General features: G+C 43.1%; 1 protein-coding gene across 3 annotated transcripts in view; it reads left to right on the forward strand.

The window, feature by feature from the left end:
- Positions 1 to 22,358, forward strand: part of Palld (palladin, cytoskeletal associated protein) — a 386,115-nt gene that overhangs the window by 168,569 nt on the left and 195,188 nt on the right. For all 3 annotated transcript variants that reach the window (XM_075986846.1, XM_075986847.1, XM_075986848.1), the window contains exons 4-8: positions 9,015 to 9,081; positions 10,458 to 10,563; positions 12,855 to 12,929; positions 19,245 to 19,386; positions 20,296 to 20,319. In XM_075986846.1, coding sequence (XP_075842961.1) covers positions 9,015 to 9,081; positions 10,458 to 10,563; positions 12,855 to 12,929; positions 19,245 to 19,386; positions 20,296 to 20,319 — 414 coding nt within the window. The remainder of the gene's footprint in view (positions 1 to 9,014; positions 9,082 to 10,457; positions 10,564 to 12,854; positions 12,930 to 19,244; positions 19,387 to 20,295; positions 20,320 to 22,358) is intronic.

Below are 22,358 nucleotides of genomic sequence, written 5' to 3' on the forward strand. Positions count from 1 at the left end.
GAGGATGGAAGGAAAGAAGAAAAGAAGACAGGAAGAAGGAAGAACAAGAACAAAAAGAATGAGGGGAGAAGGGGAATAAGGAGAAGGGGAATAAGAAGGACCCAAGAAAGTCCTCAGATCTCCAAGCCTTAGCAAGACTATGAAGGAAATAAGAATAACTGATAGGATGGCTGGGTGGAAACCCACTCTGGAGAGGTGACATTTGACCTAAAGCCAGAAGAGAAGAGCAGAAAAAACTGGTGAAAGATCCAGGGAGAGGGAACAAAGATCCTGGGTGGGGAAGACCCAAAGGACAGAGGAACCAAGGGAAATGCAAGACCACTGGACATCATCAGCGAGGTGACGGGGACAAATGTGACTTAGAGGGGAAGGAGTTTGCTTTAGCTCAAAATTCCAGGTTTCATCCCATTATTTCAGAAAGTCAAGGTAGCCAGAACTTGAAGCAGCTCGGCACATGATATCATAGTCAAAAGCAGAGAGAAATTAATGTTTGCAAGCTTTTTATTGTTTAATTTGCTCTTTACACATAGGCAGTCTAAGAGCCCCTGCCTAGGGAATAGTACCATCCATGGTGGGCTAGGTCTTGCCACATCTATTAGCATAATCAAGACAATACCCCACAGACCTGTCTTCTTACCCACAGTCTGCTGGACAATATATTGCATCAATTTGACAGTTCAAACTAACCATCACCTGAGGAGAAGGGAGTCACTTCGGGAAGGAGAGACTTGTCAGCAGTGTCCACTCTGCTGAGAAGTCAGATGAGGTCCAGGAGCAAGCCACTGCCTTTAGCAATGGTTGGTGATTGTAACAAGAGACACCTGGAGGCAGGGGGTCAAGAGTTGAAATGAATTGGAAAAGTTTGCCACCTATGGAATCTGTAGCAAATATTAGGTGGTGGTTCGGGAAGTTTTGCCAAGTTACCAGCAGGAACATTGTCAGTATCTATCTGGAAAGGGATAAGATGCCGCAAAGGACAGTTTGTTGGCAGTCTGCTTACAGGCAGGAGTTACTGGAATATGTTCATATGTCGAAGAAAAGACACAGTAGGGGGAGAATTAGATTATGCAGAAGAGAGGGCGAGTAAGATATAAAGTCTTTAAGTGGGAGGAGAATGTGGCTCCCCTGTGTGCAGGATGGGGAAGAGATGTCCTCCTGGGCTAGAAAGGAAAGGAATAACTCAAGAATATGTAAATAGGAAAAATAAACAGCATGTGAAATAAATTCATCCCAACTTTCCGCCACTCCCTCCTCTTGCCATTGTAAAATGAATTGCTGTAGCTTTAAGAACTCCGAAGAAGGCAGGGTGGTGGCTCTTAACAGGGGACGAAGGAAACTGGATTGAACTAGACCTTGTGGGCACGAAGAATGTGGATCTGGAGGAGAGGACAGGAAGTCAGTGCTGAAGACAGGGAGGTTGGACAGGGATGCAGAAGACAGATGCGAGGAAGCAGGTACTGCCTGACATTAGTCTCCGCTCGCTCAGTGCTAAGTAACCAGGTTGCTGAGATTTGGAAGTAAGCCAGGATGTTGCATGGGCAAGTGTTCCTTCTGCTCCTCCAAGGTCAAGCCCAAATGCCAGACCACTGTGGTGCACCCATGTCTGACATCAAATGGATTTCCAGCCATACATTCCTTCTGCTGGATTTGAAAATTTATGAAGAGAACATGAAAAAGCCTAAGAATACATTAGGCTGTTCTTCATATTATATATATTATTTTTATTATTTTTTTTCATTTATATTACATACCAACCACAGTTCCCCCTCCTTCCTCTCTTCCAGTTCCCTTTGCCACCCCTTGTCTTCCCCCATCCACTCCTCCTTCATTCAGAAAGGGACAGGACTCCCATGGGAGTCAACAAAACCTAGCATATCAAGTTGAGTCAGGAACAAGCTCTCCCCACCTGCCTCAAGGCTGGGTGACTTGTCCCAGCATGGGGAATAGGTTCCAAAAATACCAGCTCATGTGTCAGGGAAAGGTCCTGATCCCACTGCTAGGAGGCTCCACAAACAGACCAAGCTACACAACTGTCACCCACGTGTAGTGGTCTAGTCAGTCCCAGAGTCCATGAGTCCGTGTGGTCCAGAGTCTGTGAGCTCCCACTAGCTTAGGCCACCTAGTTTTTGTGGGTTTTCCCATCATGATCTTGATCCACTCCTCCAATTCCTGTTTCCTCTCTTCGACTGGACTCCTCATGCTCAGCCCAGTGCTTGGCTGTGGATCTCTGCATCTGCATCTTTTCATTACTGGATGAAGGCTCTCTGATGACAGTTAAGGTAATCACCACTTTGATTATAAGAGACAGCTAGTTCACATACGTTCTCCACTATTGCTAGGAGTCTTATCTGGGGTCATCCTTGTGGATTCCTGGGAGGTTTCCCTGGCACCAGGTTTCTCCCTAACCCCATAATGGCTCCCTATATCAAGATATCTCTTCCATTGCTGCTGCTCTCCGTGCTTCCCCCCAAATCAACCAACCAAATCCCTCATGTTTCCATTCCCCCAACCCCTTACATACCTCTCCCATTACCCCCACCTATAGTTTATCCAAGAGATCTCATTTATTTCTCCTTCCCAGGAAAGTCCATGCATCCTTCTTCAGGTCTTCCCAGTTCCCTAGCTTCTCTGAGGCTGTGGATTGTAGCCTGGTTCTCCTTTGCTTTACATCTAGAATCCACTTATGAGTGAGTACGTACCATGTTTGTACATCCAAGTACATACTCACTTGGGATGATGTTTTTTTCTAGTTCCATCCATTTGCCTGCAGATTTCATGAGGTCATTGTTTTCTTTTTTAACAGCTGAGTAATACTCCTTTGCATAAATATATCACATTTTCTTTATCCATTCTTCAGTTTAGAGGCATTTAGGTTGTTTCCAGGTTCTCACTATTACAAATAACACTGCTACGAACATAGCTTGATATTGCTAAGTCTTGAGGTAGATTGATTCCCAATTTTCTGAGAAATTGGTATACTGACTTCCAAAGTGGCTATACAAGTTTGCATCCCACTAGCAAGGAAGAATGTTCCCCTAAATTCACATCCTCTCCAACATATGCTGTTAGTGTTTTTTATTTTAACCATTCTTACAGGTGTAAGATGGTATCTAAGAGTTATTTTGATTTACATTTCCCTGATAGCTAAAGGATATTGAGCAATTCTTTAAGTAAGTATATCTCAATCATTTGAGGTTCTTCTGTTGAGATCTCTGTTTAGATTTGTACCTCATTTTTAATTGGATTATTTAGTATTTTGATATCTAGTTTCTTGACTTCTTTTTATATTTTGGAGATCAGCCCTCTGTCAGGTGTGGGGTTGGTGAAGATCTTTTCCCATTCTGTAATGTGCCCTTTTGTCTTATTGACAGGGTCCTTTGCCTTACAGAAGCTTCTCAGTTTCAGGAGATCCCATTGATTAATTGTGGATCTCAGTGTCTGTGCTGCTTGTGTTATATTCAGGAAGTTGTCTCCTGTGTTCATACATGTAGATGGAAACCGCTCGTTTATTTCCCAGCTGTCCAGGCCTGAATAATCACACAGAAACTATATTAATTGCAACACTGCTTGGCCTGTTAGCTCAGGCTTCTTGTTACCTAACTTTCACTTCTTCAATTAACCCATTTCTGTTAATCTGTGTATTGCCACAAGGTTGTGGCTTACTGGGTAAGGTTCTGTTTTGTTGTCTTTCTCCTTCGGCATCTACATGGCATCTCTTTCACTTTGCCTGTTTCTCTCTGTTCTGATTTCCTGCCTGACTATATTCTATCCTCATAGGCCCAAATCAGCTACTTTTTTAACCAATGATAATAAAACATATTCGCAACATACAAAGGGGAATCCCCCATCACATGCAGTTGGGGTTACCTCCCACTTTCTCGTCTATTAGGTTCAGTTTATCTGTATTTATGTTGAGGTCTTTGATCCAATTGCACTTGAATTTTGTGCAGGACGATATATATGAATCTATTTTCATTCTTCTACTCATGAACATCCAGTCAAGCCAGCACCATTTGTTGAAGATGCTTTATTTTTTTCCATTGTGTAATTTTGGCTTCCTTGTCAAAATTCAGGTGTTCATAGATGTGTGGATTTACATCAGGCTCTTTAATTCAATTCCATTGACTTACCTGTCTATTTTTATGCCAGAACCATGCTGTTTTTATTACTATACCTCTATAGTAGAGCATGAAGTCAGGGATGGTGATGCCTCCAGAAGTTCCTTTTTTGTACAGAATTGTTATAGCTGTCCTGTTTTTGTTTTTTGTTTTTTTTTTCTTTATACATGAAGTTGAGTATTGTTCTTTCAAGGGCTAGAAAGGTGGCTCCCCTATTAAAGGCCAGGCTTACAACCAAAAATATATTGTACAATTTAAAACAACTTTTCCTAACATATTATGAAAAGCAAGTAGTTTGCCCTACCTTTAACAGTGGCTGTGTGCTTTGAAATTAGATCATTATCAGGATCTAAGAGGTTGAACCTGGAGTGGTGCCTGGCACGTGATGCTGGCTGCACTGAAGATCACAAAAATAGTATTTGCCTTCAAAATAAATCTAAAGCATGCATGCGTGCACACACACACATAAAAATATAAAATAAAATTATGCATAGCCTAACTAAAATAGCCCTGTGATTTTTCTCTCTGTGTGTGTTTGTGTTGCTGGGAACTGAAGCAAGGGCTTCCCACAGGCTAAGCATACACTGTACCACCAACTCAGTCACTTCTGGTATGTCACCTTTTTTTAAACAGCCTTCACACCTGGTCTGTTTGTATTTAATTTAAATTATTGTCTCCCAAGCATTTACTCACGTCATAAACATCCCTTTTTCTAAGCAGCAGATAGCACACAGAGGCCCTACTTGAGGGGGAGTGAAGGTGGGGAGAGAGGAATTGCCCTGAGGAGAGGGAAGGGAAGTGGCTGACACCTTGAGGATTTGGTGTGTTCCAGCCTGCCACAGCTGTGTTGACACCTGAGACAGAAGGTGACATTGGCATTCCACACGGGCTGGGCAGGTACACAAAGCCCTTCAGAACACTATTATTTTCAGCCTTCAACTATCTTTCTCAGAATATCAAACCCAGGGTCTTCCGTGTGCTAGTCAGGTGCATCTGTGCTATAACACAGTCCAAGAAAATCTGTGTATGTGTGTGTGTGTCTGTCTGTCTGTCTGTCTGTCTGTCTGTGTTTTATTTAAGACAAGATTTCCTTTAGTAGTCCCTGCTGGCCTTGAACTCACTAGGATCCTTCTGTGCTGGGATTCAAGTCCAGCCCTAGATCCCAGTGCCTGGCTCCTAGAATAAGTCTTTTGTTGTTGTTCCTGAAGTAAGGTTGTCGTTGTTGTTGCTGTTATTGTTATTGTTCTAGAGACAGGGTCAGACGAGATGAAGCTAGTCTAGGCCTCAACTCCTTAAGTAGTCCAGATTAACCTTAAATTTAAGGTTATCCTCCAGCCTCAGTCTCCCAAGTGCTGGAAAAAGAGGTGTAAGCCTCCACACCCAGGAAGAATGACTTATTATTAGGGCCAGCAAGATGGCTCAACAGGTAAAAGTATTTGCCTCAAAAGGCTGCCAATATGAGTTCGATCCCCAGAACCTACATAAAAGAACAAATGTGGAGAGCTGATCCTATAGGATTGTCCTCTGATCTGCATGTGTGTACTGACATTTGTGCTACACAAACACACACACACACACACACACACAATTTTTTTAAAACAAGAATGACTTTTAAAATACAAATCATCAGAGGAGAATTACCATATTTTTTACATGCTAGGAATGTTTGGAGTCAGGTGAGAATAGCTGCTTGTCTCCCATATTTCTGACCACTCTGCGTCTATAGCCTCAGGACTTTGCTCCCCTCACAGCCGATTTTATGAGTCCAATTAAGCTGATATCTCAGAATAGCCCAGCCCATGATGATAACAGCCTTTCTTGCTACTTCCTGGATACTCCCCTGTTTAGCCCCTCCCACCTCCACGTGGTAGTGAAAGTTTCCTCCTCTTCGAAAGCCTGCTTCTTCTGCTCCCGCGTGCTTTGTCTGCTTTTTCTATGTAAACCCCAGCCCCAATACCCCTATTTCAGCTAATCCTGCAATTTGGTCCCCATCGCCACCCTCAGTGTCCTGCCAACGAACTATAGGCCCTTCAGCCCTAGCCTCAAAACCTGCCCTACGTATCTAACTGGGCTCAACTGCTGCTTCTCCTACATGCAGCCACAGGCTCCACTCCCTGTCCCCAAACACGTCCTGCAATTCCCTAACTTCTTGTACTCCTTCCAGCAGAGGCTAAAGGCCAGCTCTGGGCAAGCATGGAAATACCACTCTGGGGAATCTAGACATGCACAGCCTAAAGGTCATGATCGTGAGTGGGAGGCAATTCAGAATAAGAGTGTTGGCCATCACCACCTCAGGGAACTTACCTACCAACTTGATTCTTCCATTTTCCTGCCTATAAGTTGGATACAGCTTACTTTTGGGGGAAGTTCTAATGGGGTCTAATAGTCCAATAATGCTATGGCAGAGTCGATATTAAATATTCACATTTGCTACCTCCTTTCTTAGCCTCAGTTCTCAAAGGACCGGTAATTCGCTTGCAGAAAGGACAGAACAGGTGCTATGCAGGGTGTAAACAAGAGCCCTGAGAATCCCCAGAAGATGATGACCTTAAGAGACAGAATAGCATGTGTGTGTCAGAGGAAAGTGAGTTGCCAAAGTGCAGACACAAACAAGGAAACTGAAACCTGGCAAGGCAGACCTCCCTCTCCCTCCCCTTCATCCTTTGGAGCCTTCCTTGCTCCCTGCTTGGGCCCACAAGCCCACTCCATTCCTCTCACTGCCCACACCCCTCTCCTGCTTTGTCTTTTCCCGATTTTGCCATATAAGGCATTTAGTTCTCACTCCACTCTCTGCTCACAAGAACAAGACTCTCCAAGGGTTTGTGTACATGTTGAATTTCTTTGAGACCACAGCCTAACTCCCTAAGCAGTGTTCCCCCAAAGCATACATTTAATTATGGGGATCAGAATCTGGTGACTTGCAAATGATGAAACTTCCAGCAAAGAAATCGGGAAATCAGGTGCATGTCAGATATGAGGACTTCTCATGTGGACTGGGGCATCTTCTTGTGCCTTAACAGGGAAGGTGTATGCTAGAAAAAATTAATTTCACGTAAGAGAAGGATGGATTAGGGAGGGAAAGAAATGGAAAGACATGAGCCTTCGTGGCAGTCCAGGAGGCAGGTGAGCGACACCCACACTGAAGAAGTAGGAAGGGACAGAACAAACATTCCAACAGAGTTACCTCAGCTGACTCTTTTCAAGGTCAACAAAAGACCTGAGAGACTTACAGAGAGACAGGGGAGGGAATTCAGGTGGCTGTCCAGGAGAGCTGAGTGTTCATAGATATTCTATATGCACTGATGAGCAAAAGTACTGTGTGCAAAGTTTATTGACTCTGAACCATTTGTCTGCCTGTTTACACAAATGTATGTGTGTCAATATGTCGATATATTAAACTGAAAGACATATGCCAAGTATATATCAAATTGTGTTGAGGAGGTCACGCACTAATCTTACCTAATTTACATAATTCTGTGCTTCATGATCATTTTTTTAAATATATTTTCATTAATTATTTGACAACTCTGTACATGCGTGAAATCTATTTTGGTCATATAAGCATGTACTGTAAGATAATTTGAATACCCCAAATGAAATTTGTTTTATAAAAGAAATATCAGAAATTTAAGTCTGTTGCTTAAAATCTTCTGATACACAAATAGGTACACACTGAAATTTGAAGGTGGTGAGATGTTTTAGCACACTGGCAGAGAAGCTTAGATTCAGGATTGAGTTCAACCCCTGGGATCCAATAAGATGTCAAGACACAGACACAACTCATTCTGAAAGTTGTCCTCTGACCTCCAGGTGCGCAGGTACGTGTGCAATGCACGTGAGCACACATGTGTAAACTCAGACACACACTCATGATAAGAATAACTATTTAAATAGTTTGAGTGCAAGGGCTAGAGAGATGGCTCATTGGAGAAGAATGCCTGCTGTGTAGCTACCAGGACCTGAGTCCGTGTCTACTACCCATGGAAAACACCATAAATGGCTGCAAGGATCAGCAACCCTAGCATTGAGGGGTGGAGACAAGTGACCTGGCTTGTTGAGCAGCCTGCTTATCTGAAACAGTGAGCATCCAGGCCAGGAAGAAACCCTGTCTCAAGGCACTAAGGCAGACAGCAGCCGAAGGGGAGTCACAATATCCATCTCTGGTCTCCACACTCCACACACGCTCATGGACATAAATGCACACAGCATTCGTCTCTGGTCTCCACACTCACTCATGGACAGGAATGCACACACACACACACACACACACACACACACACACACACACTCGTGTGCATGGACCACAACACTCACACTCACACAAAACAAATTTTTAAAAGTCAAGTACAGTTTACCAACACCTGAAAATAAAACAAGTTGACCCTTAATTCAGGAACGAGATGAGTTTGGGAGGATGTGTTCCAAAATCAGAGAGTAGTGAAGCCATTATCGCACACAGACAGAGTCAGGAGGCTACGTCTGATTAATGGGTGGTGAAGACATCAGCAACCTCCACCATGTGATCTCCCAGAGTTAAAGGTGAAAACCATGGGCATTTTTCCACAAAGACACTCGCATTTGTCTCATAGCTTTCTAGCCACGTGAAAGGATGGCCAAGATGGCCAAAGTGATAAAAACGGAGCTAATAATAAACCCGGCATGGCAAGCACAGTGGTCTCAACAAGCTATTAATAGCACTTTTAAAAGATTATTTTCTGAAGAAACAATAAAAAGTGATTCGACACCGAATCGGCCTCAGTTTCCATGGGTATCTGTAGCACAAATGAGACTTGGCATGTTACTATTTCCAGACGAAGACCATTATTATTCGGAATTCTTCCAGATGCTGATACCGCCCGTGTCCTAACTGTGTCGTGATTTTTAATGTCTTCCTAGGAGCCAGTTCAACGGATTCTGACAGTGAGAGCTTACCTTTCCTATCAAAAGCTGGAGCTATGCCACAGTGAGTGTCTTTGAGTCCCCTGCTAGTCCCTCTGACAAGGAAGGGTGGCAGCAGCTGGGATTTGAAGCCAGGTGTGCTGGGCTGGGAGAGGTCAAGCCATGTCCGTCCGAGATCAAGTGCTTGCCACTGGGACACTATTTTTGACGTCACATGAGCTGAAATGGTGGGAGTCTGTATTTTATCATGAGTACGCCAAAATCGAGCCAGCTGCTGTGTTAGCTTTGGAGGCAGCCAGTGGACAGACAAGACCGGTCACACTGAAGGTAAAACCAGTTAGGCTACTGCGAAGGTGTGAATGAGGATCAGCAATTTCTTATTTAGGCCAGAAAGTGGTTTTCTTTCATGCAAAAATCTTTTACTAGTTAGATGTTATATCTTATAAGGCCAGAATTTGCTTATCCCTGCAGAGACGTGGGTTACTAATGAAATATCACTGTCCCCTTCATTTTGCCAAAGCATATTCAAGTCTACCTGAGTTTGGGAGAGAGCTCCATTAATGCTGAGATGTGCTAACAAGTGTTTCAATTCTCTAGTAAATACATAACAATTCTATGCAATAAAAACCAATCCCCCTGATTAGATCCCTACACATTAATGCATGACTTTACTGTATGGTAAGACTATTGCAATAATAAAATAGTCATATATAGTTTGGCTCTATATAGTCAGGTCCATTCAGCCCCAGATAGTCACAGATATTAAATGAGCTTCTGCTGTGTCCACTTTGCCTGTCCTGATTTAACTTAGAATTCAAATCAAGACCTACACCCTCTAGGCCAACATGAGCCTGGAATTTGACTCCTCTAAATCCTTCCCTTCCACCGCACTAAAATCCTGAGCACGAAGACAACAATTCCAAGCTCCTCTCAACAAAATTAGAAGCCAGCACAAAGGACAGCTGCTAGCCCTAAAATAAACACTAAAACCGAGTCAACTATAGGACCCTAACCATAAAGATGTCAAATATTTGCCTACTGATAAAGACTGGAGAGCTTTCCCTGTTTTTATTTTCTCTTGAGATTTTTTAAAGATAATGCCTGAAAACTTTTTATAAGTGTAAGATGCCTCTGGCTACTTTTCTTTCATCTGTGTGTTTATTACAATCTATTCTTACTGTGCACTGACCCTGACCATGTAACTCTTTTAGCTATCTGTTTTAACAAATTCCAACTTCTGAAACAAATTTTAATAAATACAGACTGAGTCTACCAAAAAGGGAAAATAAGAGAGAGAGAGAGAGAGAGAGAGAGAGAGAGAGAGAGAGAGAGAGAGAGAGAGAGAGAGAGAGAGAAGAAACCTGGGCTTTTTGTAAGATTATTTTAAAGAAAAATTGCTGATTAAAAAAACTAATTAACACGTGATTCTTCATTTTTCAGAGCTCAAAAGAAAACAACTTCCGTTTCCTTGACGATAGGATCCTCATCCCCCAAGACAGGAGTGACCACAGCTGTGATTCAGCCCTTATCTGTGCCTGTGCAACAGGTAATTGTGCCTCCAGCCTGCGAGGAACTGAGTTCGGGAGCAGGCTGCATTGTTTTAGGAGTAGTTTTCAGTTCTAACTGACACACTCCCTTGAAGTATTTTCTGAGTAAAAATAGTGGTAAAAGGAAGGAAACCCCATGGCTAATGGTCTCATTTTACTTCATGAAGAAGAGTCTGTAATCAAAAGTACACAGTACGTCAACACCTACATTCGTATAGCCCTGAGAGGATAATGGTATCTGCCTTAGCTCTGTGTGGACTCCAGTGTGCGTCCTCTCTGCCCGTTCATCCAGTTAGCCCGTTTCATTAGCTTATCTAGAGAGACCAGGAAAGTTCACACACCAACAGGAACTCTTTCAGCCTCTTCAGCCTCTGAAGGCCAAACAGTATGGCTTAGAAAAAGACAATTCCAATTCTTTGACTTCACTATGCTGTTTTAAAATACTGGCTTAAGGTCAGCGCAAGACAGCTGGAAAGTAACTGTAGTGAGCGGAATTTGCAAACACCATCAGCATGATTATTTAAAAAAAAAATAAAATGTATCTAAATAATTGATGTGACATAAATCTTTAAGTGCAACACTTGTAGAAGGCTTTTCTGACGTTCTTGGTAGGTACATCCATCCCTAGTGAAGAGAATTGTCTCATGTGAATCCCCATGCTTTCCATCGGCTTTTATTACCCATAATATTACCCATAATCATTACAATAACTACTGCATGCCATTCATACTTTGTAACATGTAGAAGATGAAATCAATAGAGGAAAGGCATTTGTGTTCATAAACTTGAGAAGAATCAACAAGGATAAATAACCCAGAAATGGCAGATACAGTAAATAGTTTTTTCAAACCGCTGAACCAGGGTCACGTTTGTAAAACTATCTCTGATCAAATCCACGGGTAGTTTTTGTTCAAGAGGTTGACTTCTAAATTTTGACATGAAATTGTCTGACGCTAAGCACTGTGCTAGACACTTCACAGTAGAGAGAAGTCATCAGCCCCATTTCTTCCCAGTTTATAGACTAGTTCTGGGGGAGAACCTAAGATACTTCTTAACACAGCTGAACGTACTCTGAAATGTAGAACAAAAAGACGTACATTGACATATAGACGCAAGCACTAACTCACATGTGCACAGTGTGTTTCACATGTTTTTATTTCTACAGGAACACTGAGTTCTATGTCCTAGTTTGCTGATGTGAAATGAAGGTGCCCATCATTTCTTCCTGGCAGGCAATGAGATAGAAAGTTTAACACTTGGGAGTCAGAGAACCTGGGTTCAAATCCCAGCTCTTACTAAAAAGGGACTTTTGAGCAAACAGCATAACATCTCTGGGCCTAATTCCTTGGTCTGCAGAATAGAGACTGTAGTGCCAGCGGTCTCTCATTGGTGGTATGAAGTCTATGAGCTGGTCTTCATGTGACATTAAAACGGTATCTGTCATAGATATAGAATGTCTATATAGTCTTTGGATGTCAAAGACTGTGAAAAGTGAGACACAGACCTCCCAAATGGCAAGCCAATAAAAATTCTTTCAGTGAATAAGGTCTGTCATGGCTGTAGTATCTTCACGGCACTGTAGTGTCCGGGGTGTATTAAGACACATAGTATCAGATCACTATCGATTTACAAGTGAATAAATTCATTTACTTGCAAGTAAGCAATTTAACACACACAAAAATTGTCATTCACTACTTTTTATTTTCCATTCACAATTCTGGAACCTTTTCCTTCCCCTGAGATGAACGCTATTCAGTAATCTTTTCAGGGCCTAGAGCTTCTGATACATCAGTCAGTGAGTTTCATTTCTTTCCCCCATATTTGCCATTCTCCTTCATTGAAAGTGTTCACGTGAAAAATAAGATCGGCAGATGTTTCCTTAATTTACTATTCCCTTCATTGCCAATCACTTATCCTTTTGATTCAATGAATCCAGACTGTATTTTAAAATAAAATATAGCATCTGTGAGAACTTCTAAACAGACCCCTGTGGAAGTCCCACACACAGAAATCCATTTGGTAATAGCATTTAAAAGCTCTCAGATTCCCCCAGGACCCGGGGAACTCTTACCTCCAATATCCTTTTGAACAGAGAAGAGTAACAGATGTGGAATGAGGGAGCAGAACAATGTCTGTGCTGTAAGAGTAGACTCGTGGGTGATGTATGGTGCTACCTTCATACACTCGGTTCATTCAAGTGGAGCAATCCCCATAATGAAAGGTTTCTTTAGCCCATCTTTTCAGAGATTTATACATCGAGAATCCGATCCATGTGTCTCTCCTCTTTCAGGTTCACAGTCCGACTTCATATCTCTGCCGACCTGATGGAGCCACCATGGGCTGTCTTCTTCCTGTTTTCACTAAGGTCTGACATCTGGAAGTCTCATTCTCCGTGTTTGCTTTAGTCCTTACATTTCCTTCACATGTGACTTTATGTAGCAGCCTTTAAGGTTTGAAATGAAGATATTAATAGGCAAGTCATCGTGGTCACCTTAGGGGATAGGTAGGTATTCATTGAATAATGGCTGTGTGGCTGTTTTCTTATGAAAGATGACTGTGAGCAGGTAAAGCCAGATGTTTGATCTAACGGGGAAGCCGGGAGAGGTATAAATAACAAGATAGAATTCAGTATTTAAATCTTTTCTTTCTTTATAGCTGGGCTTGGTAGCATATGACTGTAGTCCCAAAAGTTGGAGGCAGAGGTGGGAGGATATTTAGGAATTTGAGGCCAGGGTTGGTCTGTACAATGAATCCCAAGAATTAATCCATCTTCTTTTTTTACTCTCAATGAAATCTCTTGAAAGATCTAGGAAGCTTTATAGAAAAAAAATACAAGCAAGCAAACAAACAAATAAACAAAAAGCCTAATTTTCCATTTGGCTAAAATTGGTAATTTGCATTGCCAAAGTGAGTTAGCCTCGTGTCCTTGGGTGGCTGCAGGAGTCAGAAACCAGTCCACACAGATTCTCTTTCTTTCTTTTTGTTTTTAGAGAAAAGTCGAAAGCTTAATTGAAAGACATTTTAAAAGGTCAAATAAGAGGAAAGATAGGCCGTTTTCATGTCAAAAGACTAATGAAGTCATTAGTTCTCAGATATATCTAATGCAAATTTAGCTGAATTCCCAACAAGTTTCTTGTTTCTATCCATTTGTTTGATATAAAATTTAGCAACCTGGTTCTAAGAGTTACATTATAAAAATAAAAATATATGTATATATATAGGGCTACAAATAGGGTCCAACTGAGGAAATAAAAAGGGCAGTGTTAGGGAAGAAGCAAATTTATCTTATAAGACGTCAAGGCTTCCTAAATGTCTTATAGTTATAATAAAAGTTGAGCATTCCTAATCTGAAATGTTTTAAAAACTAAAACTTAGAACATTGACTGCAGTCTTTAGTGGAAAATCCTATAGGTGACAAGACTCAGTAAATACATAGGTGTACTAAAACCACTGTCTAAATTTTTCTTGGAACATGCATGTGTGGTATTTAGAAAACATTAATGAATTTCATGTTTTCTTGTGTCCAGTCTTAGTGTGCTTTCTGTTGTTGCGATAAACAACATGATCAAAAACAACTTGGGGAGGAAAAGAAGGTTTATTTGGCCTTCACGTCCAGGTCTTGATTGAGGGAAGTGAGGGCAAAGACTCAAAACAGCAATCAAGGGATTATTTCTGCTTACTGACTAGCTCCCTAGCTTCTGCTCAGACAGTTTTCTTATACAGTCCAAGACCCCTTGCAGGGAGGATGGTATCACCCACCGTGGCCTGAACCCCTTCCTGCGTCAATTAGTAATCAAGAATGCCACACTAGCCTGCCCACAGGACCCTCTGAAGGAGGCAATACCTCAACCAAAACTCAACTCAGGTAATTCTAGGCCATGCCAAGTTGATAGCAGATGCTAACTGGGAAAGGTCCTATGCCCAAGATAACCCCATGTATTGCAAACATCCCAATAAAAAAAAATCCAAAACACGTTCAGACAAAGGCACAAATTTCATCAAACTGCCGAGGAGACAGAGCACCCACAGAGAGATCACTTAGGGACACAATGAATCCTCCAGTGGGGTTCAAAGGAATTTTCTTTTTAAATTGGACTCCACACTTATCACAAGAATAAATCCCAAGTAAGCTGAAGATAAATGAGTAAACAAATCTATAAAACTTCTGGAAGGAAGCCTGAGTGGCCCAAGCCTGTCATCCCTGCCCTCAGGAGGCTGCAAAGGGTTGCTGTGAGCTCAAAGCCAGCAAGGGTTATGCTTTGAGTTTCAGGTGAAGCTGGACTGTGGAGTGTGAACCTTCATCAAGAGAGAAAGAGAGACAGGAAGAAGGAATGTCTGTCAGGGGACGGCAAAGGCAGCTTTATTATCTTTGTGTAGGGAATGCTTTTATTTTGACTTCTAAGCCTGACTTCGTGAATTCCAAGCTTAATAAAAACTTCCAGCACTCTCCCCCTGTCTCCAGTAAGCACAGAGAACACATTCGAATGGTTGGGAGCCCCTCCAGAAACAGCTAGCAACAATAAAAGCAAAGGAAGTCTTTTAAGTCCCTAAGAAACCTAAGTTTGTAATGTTGGTGACATTTTCCTCAGATGCTCTGAGCTCGGACCACTTAGACATGAGGCCGTTCACAGCCAATATGAAGTGTCAGAGTTTTCACAGCCAACATCTCAAGGGCATCTCTAGAAGACTGTGTTTCATCATGTTTGAGTTGGGGGCAACCGAGGCCAAACACGCCTCTTTTCTGCCCTTATCTTTGTTTTGTTTTATTTTGTTTTCTTGGAAACATAGCCCAGGCTAGCCTCCTAAGGAGGCTACTCACATTCTTCCTGCCTCAATTTTCTCAGTGCTGGGGCTCCAAATATTCAACTCTGTGCCCAGCCTTCACATGACTCCTATGCCCATGCTGGGGGCACAGGAGAAGAAACATGGATGTGTCTTTTGTTGTCCCTCACCACAAGGTCAATGGGTCCTGCCATCTGTAATGTGACCCATTTCTCCTGGACACCAAGAGGGTCTTCAAAATCTAGAACTGAAACCTCAATTCGTCCATTGTTGTACAACTGCTAGGGCACAGACACCATCAACGGTCATTCTTTTACCACCGCCGCCACCACCACGAACACAGCTACCTCCACCACCTCCACTACCTCCACCACCACCACTACCACTTCTACCACCACCAACTTCATCGTTACCTCCACCTCCATCATCACCTCCACCACCTCTAACTCCACCACCTCTACCTCCATCACCTCTACCACCACCACCTCTACCTCCACCACCACCTCTACCTCCACCACCACCTCTACCTCCACCACCACCACCACCTCCACCACCACCACCTCCACCACCACCTCTACCTCCACCACCACCTCCACCACCACCTCCACCACCACCTCCTCCACCTTCACCTCCACTTCCACCACCACCTCTACCTCCACCACCACCTCCTCCACCTTCACCTCCACCTCCACCACCACCTCCACCACCACCACCTCCACCACCACCTCTACCTCCACAACCACCACCACCTCCACCTCCCCCACCACCTCCACCACCACCTCTACCTCCACCACCTCTACCTCCACCACCTCTACCTCCACCACCACCTCCACCACCACCTCTACCTCCACCACCACCTCTACCTCCACCACCTCCACCACCAGCTCTACCTCCACCACCACCACCTCCACCACCTCTACCTCCACCACCACCACCTCCACCACCACCTCCACCGCCACCACCACCACCACCACCTCTACCTCCACCACCACCTCCACCACCTCTACCTCCACCACCACCTCCACCTACACCACTACCTCCACCACCTCCACTACCTCCACCAACACCACCACCACTTCTACCACCACCAATTCCATCATTACCTCCACCTCCACCATCACCTCCACCTTCACCACCACCTCCACCTCCATCACCACCTCCACCACCACCTCCACCTCCACTATCTCTACCACCACCACCACCTCCACCTCCACTATCTTTACCACCACCACCACCTCCACCTCTACCTCCACCTCCACCACCACCTCCACCACGACCTCTACCCCCACCAACACCACCACCTCCACCACCACCACCTCCATGCAAATCAAATCACAAAGTGTTCTAAGTACTAACAACATAACTGAAAACTAGTTTTTACTGTATGTTGGTTTTTAAAAAAAAATCAAAGAAAGAGTGTGTGGAAGTAGTGTGTGCATCTCTGCCCTCTGACCTGGTATGTGTCGTAGTATGCCTGCATTCTGCCCTTCCCTATGTATGTTTTCTCCTTTCTCTCTGGCTTGCAGCATCCTCTTTGGGCCATGTTTAGTGGATCGGGCTTAGACGATGATCCTGTATCCGCTCCTGACTCAGATGACCCTTTGACTCATGTCCCTGAGTCTTTTCTCTGGCATTCCTCTTGTGCATGGCGGTGACAGTGCATGACAAGGTGGGCTTTTCCTATCCAGGGAGTGCATCCACCTATATCCTCATGTTCCTCTAAAGATTCCCAACACACTGTACGCATGGGAATCTGCAGGAGCCTGCTTGGCTCCCACAGCGGAGTTGGTAAGGACTGTGAGACTCTGGGCAATCTGGATGTTCACAGGAAGGCTACTCCAGAGGACCTTTTTTCCCTCGGACCCTTCTGAGGAATCACAATGCCAAGTCAGCATTAGCTGTGATGAAAGGACTTTATATGGATCCTGAAGCATCCAGCGTTCCCAGATGTGACACAGGATGATGATGCAGATGACTAAGCGAGCCTCTGAACCTCTGAACGTTGATCCTCATTATTTTGAGGGCTTCTCCTTATGCTCCTGAAGGTTGCCTCAATGACTTACTGGGCTTAATCATTCATCATGCACATAGGTGCATGTATATGTGCATATGTACATGCGTGTGTGTGTGTGTGTGTGTGTGTGTTGTTACAGGAGAGGGTAAGCTGTAAGCAAAATCTAGGAGCAACTAGATTTCTGTCTTTGTCTCCAGGCATCCACTCATTTGCTACACTCTTGTTTCCAAACACGACAAAAGGGAAAAAATAGCAGCATAATTTTAAGAATAAATCTAATCTCCTTTGATGCCTAAAAGCTCAAGCAGGAAAAATATTTGGGTGTCATGTACCAGAAATGGCTTCCTGGAACCATTTCATAGATTGGCCCATAGAAGCTGGACCTCACACTGTGCTTTTTGAAACACTAAATTAACTCATCTCTGACTACAATCATAAACTACAAAACATTTACTTAAGAGCCAGAGACTGTCTAGGGCCAGCAAGATGTCTCATCTGATAAAGGCGCTTTCACCAAGCCTGAGTTTATTCCCTGGGACCCACAGGGTAGAAGGAAAGAACCAGCTCCTGGAAATTGTCCTCTGGCCTGTGTGTACCACGATCCCACACACAGTGAACAAACAAATACAGTAAAAAATGAAGAAAGACATGTAAAGCCATCTATTTTCTGCAATTACAAATATAAATGGAGAAAGGAACACAATCATTAGTTGATTTTTTTTTGAGAGTCTCACCTAGCCCAGGCTAGTCTCAAACTCTCAATATAGCAAAGGATGACTTTAAATTTCTGATTGTCCAGTATCTAATTCTGTCTGAGTTGTTAGGATTAAAATCATGAGCAACTACCCCTAGATGTTTTGGTGCTGGGATTTCATGCATAGTGAGTTAGCTCTCTACCATCTCAGCTACATCTCCAACACTAGTAGTTGATAAACTTAAACTTTTATATATATTATATATATTTCTTATTATTTCATATATATATATATATATATATATATATACACATATATATATTCTTTTTCACTGCCAAACAAGATATTTTCCTTCCACTTTTATAATTCATTGGCCATCACAATAGGCTTTTAGAATAGCCACAGCGCTTTAACACATATCCTATGGACATATACTGAAGCATTTTTTTCTCCATTTCCTGAAAGATTTGCGACTAGCTATTACAACCCAGACCTTTAAAACAAAACAAAACAAACCTGTTCAAAGTCTACACACTATTCCTAATGAATTCTGTGTGCTCTCGCTTGTTTATAAGTACTTTTTTTAATCATGACTTAATTATTCCAAAACACACACACACTTCCTAAGGTATCTAATGGTCTAGTCAAATTCTCAAATGATCTGAAAGTGTCAATAGCCACCATTACTAGTTAATCTTGGAGGAGGGCCATAGAGCCAAGGCGTATGTAAGGGAATTTTTAACATGGATGGGTGGGTACCTGCCAAAACACTTGTGTGCCTTTTTTGCTTTTATCTGGTTTCCCTAAGCATCCGCAGTCATTTGGAATAGAATTATCTGCAAGCCTTGCATTCCACCAGCTTACCATTAAATGTAGCCAGAGGAAAGTGGCAGCTGTTACATCAAATGCCACAAATAATAAGGGTCGGTGCAAATCTGCAAACACCGGACAGGCCTTATGGTAAACTGTCCGAATCTCACGGCCGGAAGATCTTGAAAAGCTGGCGGCCTGTGGTACTCATCCTTACCTGAGTTCATGCTGATTATTTTCTGACAATCCTCTCAACGTGGAGGTTTTGTTACCTCTGTGTTTGGGGTTTTGTCTAAGGTTTGGCATCTTTCTCCTCTGTTGTGAGACTGTTTACAGAGCTGAGAAGTCTGAGGTGGGCCGTTTGCTTCTTGAATTTCAGGAACTACAGAACATAGTAGCCTCTGAGGGCCAGGTGGTGGTCCTGGAATGCCGGGTCAGAGGAGCACCCCCGATGCAGGTCCAGTGGTTCCGGCAAGGGAGTGAGATCCACGACTCTCCAGACTTCAGAATTCTCCAGAAAAGTAAGAAGAGGTGTCGGTTCTCCTGAATTTAGTTTGATTTCCTCTGGTTTCACAAGAGCTGGAAAGGACTTAGATGAACTGTTTTATATTATCGAAGTGGGATGAGACTAATATAGTCTGTAAACGTGCAGGGTGTAAACGAATCTGCGTAACTCAGCCGCTCTCTTTCCCCTCCCGTTTCTCACAACACCTTGTAAATGTGGGATCCAGCGGACCACTGTGATTGCCCAGCTACAGATGCAAACAGCGGTGTGAATGCCGATTTTCTAGTTACAGCCTTCTATACCGACTTTGTTCTACGACTGCTGTTGACCACACAGTGTTATGCTGTATATCCTAAAAGAAAACGCCGATTTCCTTAAAATAATGCCTTCAAACTGCCCCTTCCTTGTTTGTTGTATGGCACGACATTGCCCGCATTAAAGAGGCCAGAAGTAGATGCTCTTTTTTTGTTCAAGGTGTTTGTAGAGTTGACAGTTAGTGCTGGAACTTTCCCCACAACCCCTTCCAAAATGTTACTTGTGAAATAGACCAAGGAATTAGTCTACCTCATTTTTATGGGGAAAAACCCACAGTGGCCCCTTTGAAGTGGACGAAATCTATAGATCTTTCCTTTAGAACAAAAATTCCCACATACTCGCTTATCTGGCAAATCATTTTAAGAGGCTCGCAAGTCGGAAGTCTGTTTGGAACTACAGTGTCTTACACTTCCTAGGGCCCAGTGTTTCTGTATTATGGAAATGTAAACCGAGTGGCTGCCGGCTTAACCCTGTCCTGTGCAGAGGTGGCCCTCCCCACATCCACACACACGGCCTAGCCAAAAGCCATGGGAGCAAGGCGGTAGGTTAATTAACCCCAGACCCTGTTCTAATGCTTGTTCCATTTTTTTTTCTTTTCTCATGCTAACAGAACCTAGATCGGCATCTGAGCCCGGTAAGCATTTTCTCCTGCTGGGGGTAATGTATCTCTGGGTTTTCAGTAGGTCTTTGTTTCTATTTTAAAACCACACACCACATAGAGCGATGTTTTTGCAATTCCTTAGAAACATAAAACCGGTTTCAAAACAATGTCTTCTTTATCATGGGGTCTGTGCACTGCAATCCTCATCATCTTTATTAGTAAAACATGCTGCTCAGACCAGAAAGCTGGGCTTGGTGACTAGGCTTTTTCGAATATAGTGTTTTGTACTCAGAAGGCTAAACTAGACTTGTGACTCAAAGAAAACCTTTCTAAAATGCTGGTAGAAAAGAGAAATCTACTGCAGGTGTTTACTGACCAAAACCCCCTGCAAGACAGTCTGCAGCTCAGAAAGTACCTGAGAGCCCAAAGACTTGACAGAGTGAGCCCTCAGGCGTCTCTCATCTGTGTGTGTGTGTGTGTGTGTGTGTGTGTGTGTGTGTGTGCGCGCGCGCGCGCGCGTGCTCATACACACACCACACACTAGAGCTGTAAACTTTCACTGTTCCACAAGCATGAAGAATGTCACCATGCCCTGGGCTCTCTCTTCATTACTGGGTCATCTGACCTCACCCAAGTGCTCTGTGATCCAGGAGTGTGAGGGACAACTGTTCTCTGCCTTTGACCTTTTGTACATTTATGACTTCCCGTGAGCCCAAAACTTGTGCGTCCAGGTATTTCATAGTACCCCCCCCCACCTGAAGATTGTTTTCTTTTGTATTTTTCCCATCAGAAAAGACATGGTCACTAACAATTTCTTCACAAAGGTTAAAAAAACATGGCATTTTCCTGTTTCTGCTGTTTATGCTTCTGCTACAGCAGCGAGCAGATCCTGCCAAATGTGTCTTGGGAACCATGGCCCTGCCCTGACCTTTGCCTGGGAATTCCAAGGTCCCTGTTGGCTCTAGCAGGTCATGGTACTGGGTTCTGCTTCTAAGCCTGTCACATCTGAGTATCAGGTCATTAAAAGCAGAGTTAAAAGGATGCTTCTTAACGTCCTTCGGGGATGACTGGAATTGATCTGGTGGCTTCTGAGTTACAACTAGAGCATTCATTGTACGAGTCACCACATCAAACACCACAGTCACTTTCCAGGCTGTGGAAATAGACCGCTTTATGCTTTGTTTGTGATAGGTCTTTGTATACACATGAATAATGCTAGGTCCCCAATGTCTACGTCTGTGGATAAATCCTTTGTATGAGCACATATGGAAATCAACATAGGTGGTAAGGGTGCATCTTTTACATTTACTGTTTCAAACAGTAGCAGGTAGATAGATGATGGATGAGAAGGCATAGTTTTATAAAGGGCAAACTGGATATTTCATTTGGTCACTATGTATAATATGTGCAAGTTATCTCTTTCAGTGGTTTAAATACAAATGCGTTAAAATCTTAGGCTAAAAATTCCAAAATTGGGATGGGTTTGAGCTTATTTTGGGACTGTACTTTGTACTTGGGACAATATATACAGCTTTCTCTGTTGTCTTCATCTACTGAGGTTTATGATGATTTATCAGATATTTCCTATAACCAAGGATGGAAAAACATAAGTTAGCTACCATCTTAATTTTCAGATTATTCCTTTGCGATTGCATGGTTTAGTTTTGCGTACATGTGTGTTTGAGAAACATTCAGAGAAAGGCTGGGAGGTGAAGTGCCTGTTGTGGTAAATGTGAGGACCTGAGCTCTAATCCTATGAATCCATACTAAAAGAAAAAGCCGGGCATGGTGACAGTAACTCCAATGATGGGCAGAGCAGGGGGGAAAAAGCATGGAGTCCTGAACTTCATTGATCAACTAGCCTAGCCAAATCCATGAGATTTATATTCAGTGAGAGATTCTATTTCAAGAAGTAAAGGAAGGCAGAGGGCTCAATGATCCTGGTTTGGCTCCTAGCGACCACATGGTGGCTCATAACCATTTATAGTTTCAACTCCAGGGGTTATAATGCCCTCTTCTGGTCCCCGCAGTCATTCTATACATATGGTGCAAGCAAAACACTGAGACATATA

Source organism: Microtus pennsylvanicus, chromosome 9 (assembly GCF_037038515.1).
Source record: "Microtus pennsylvanicus isolate mMicPen1 chromosome 9, mMicPen1.hap1, whole genome shotgun sequence".
In the NCBI taxonomy this organism is placed as follows: Eukaryota; Metazoa; Chordata; class Mammalia; order Rodentia; family Cricetidae; genus Microtus; species Microtus pennsylvanicus.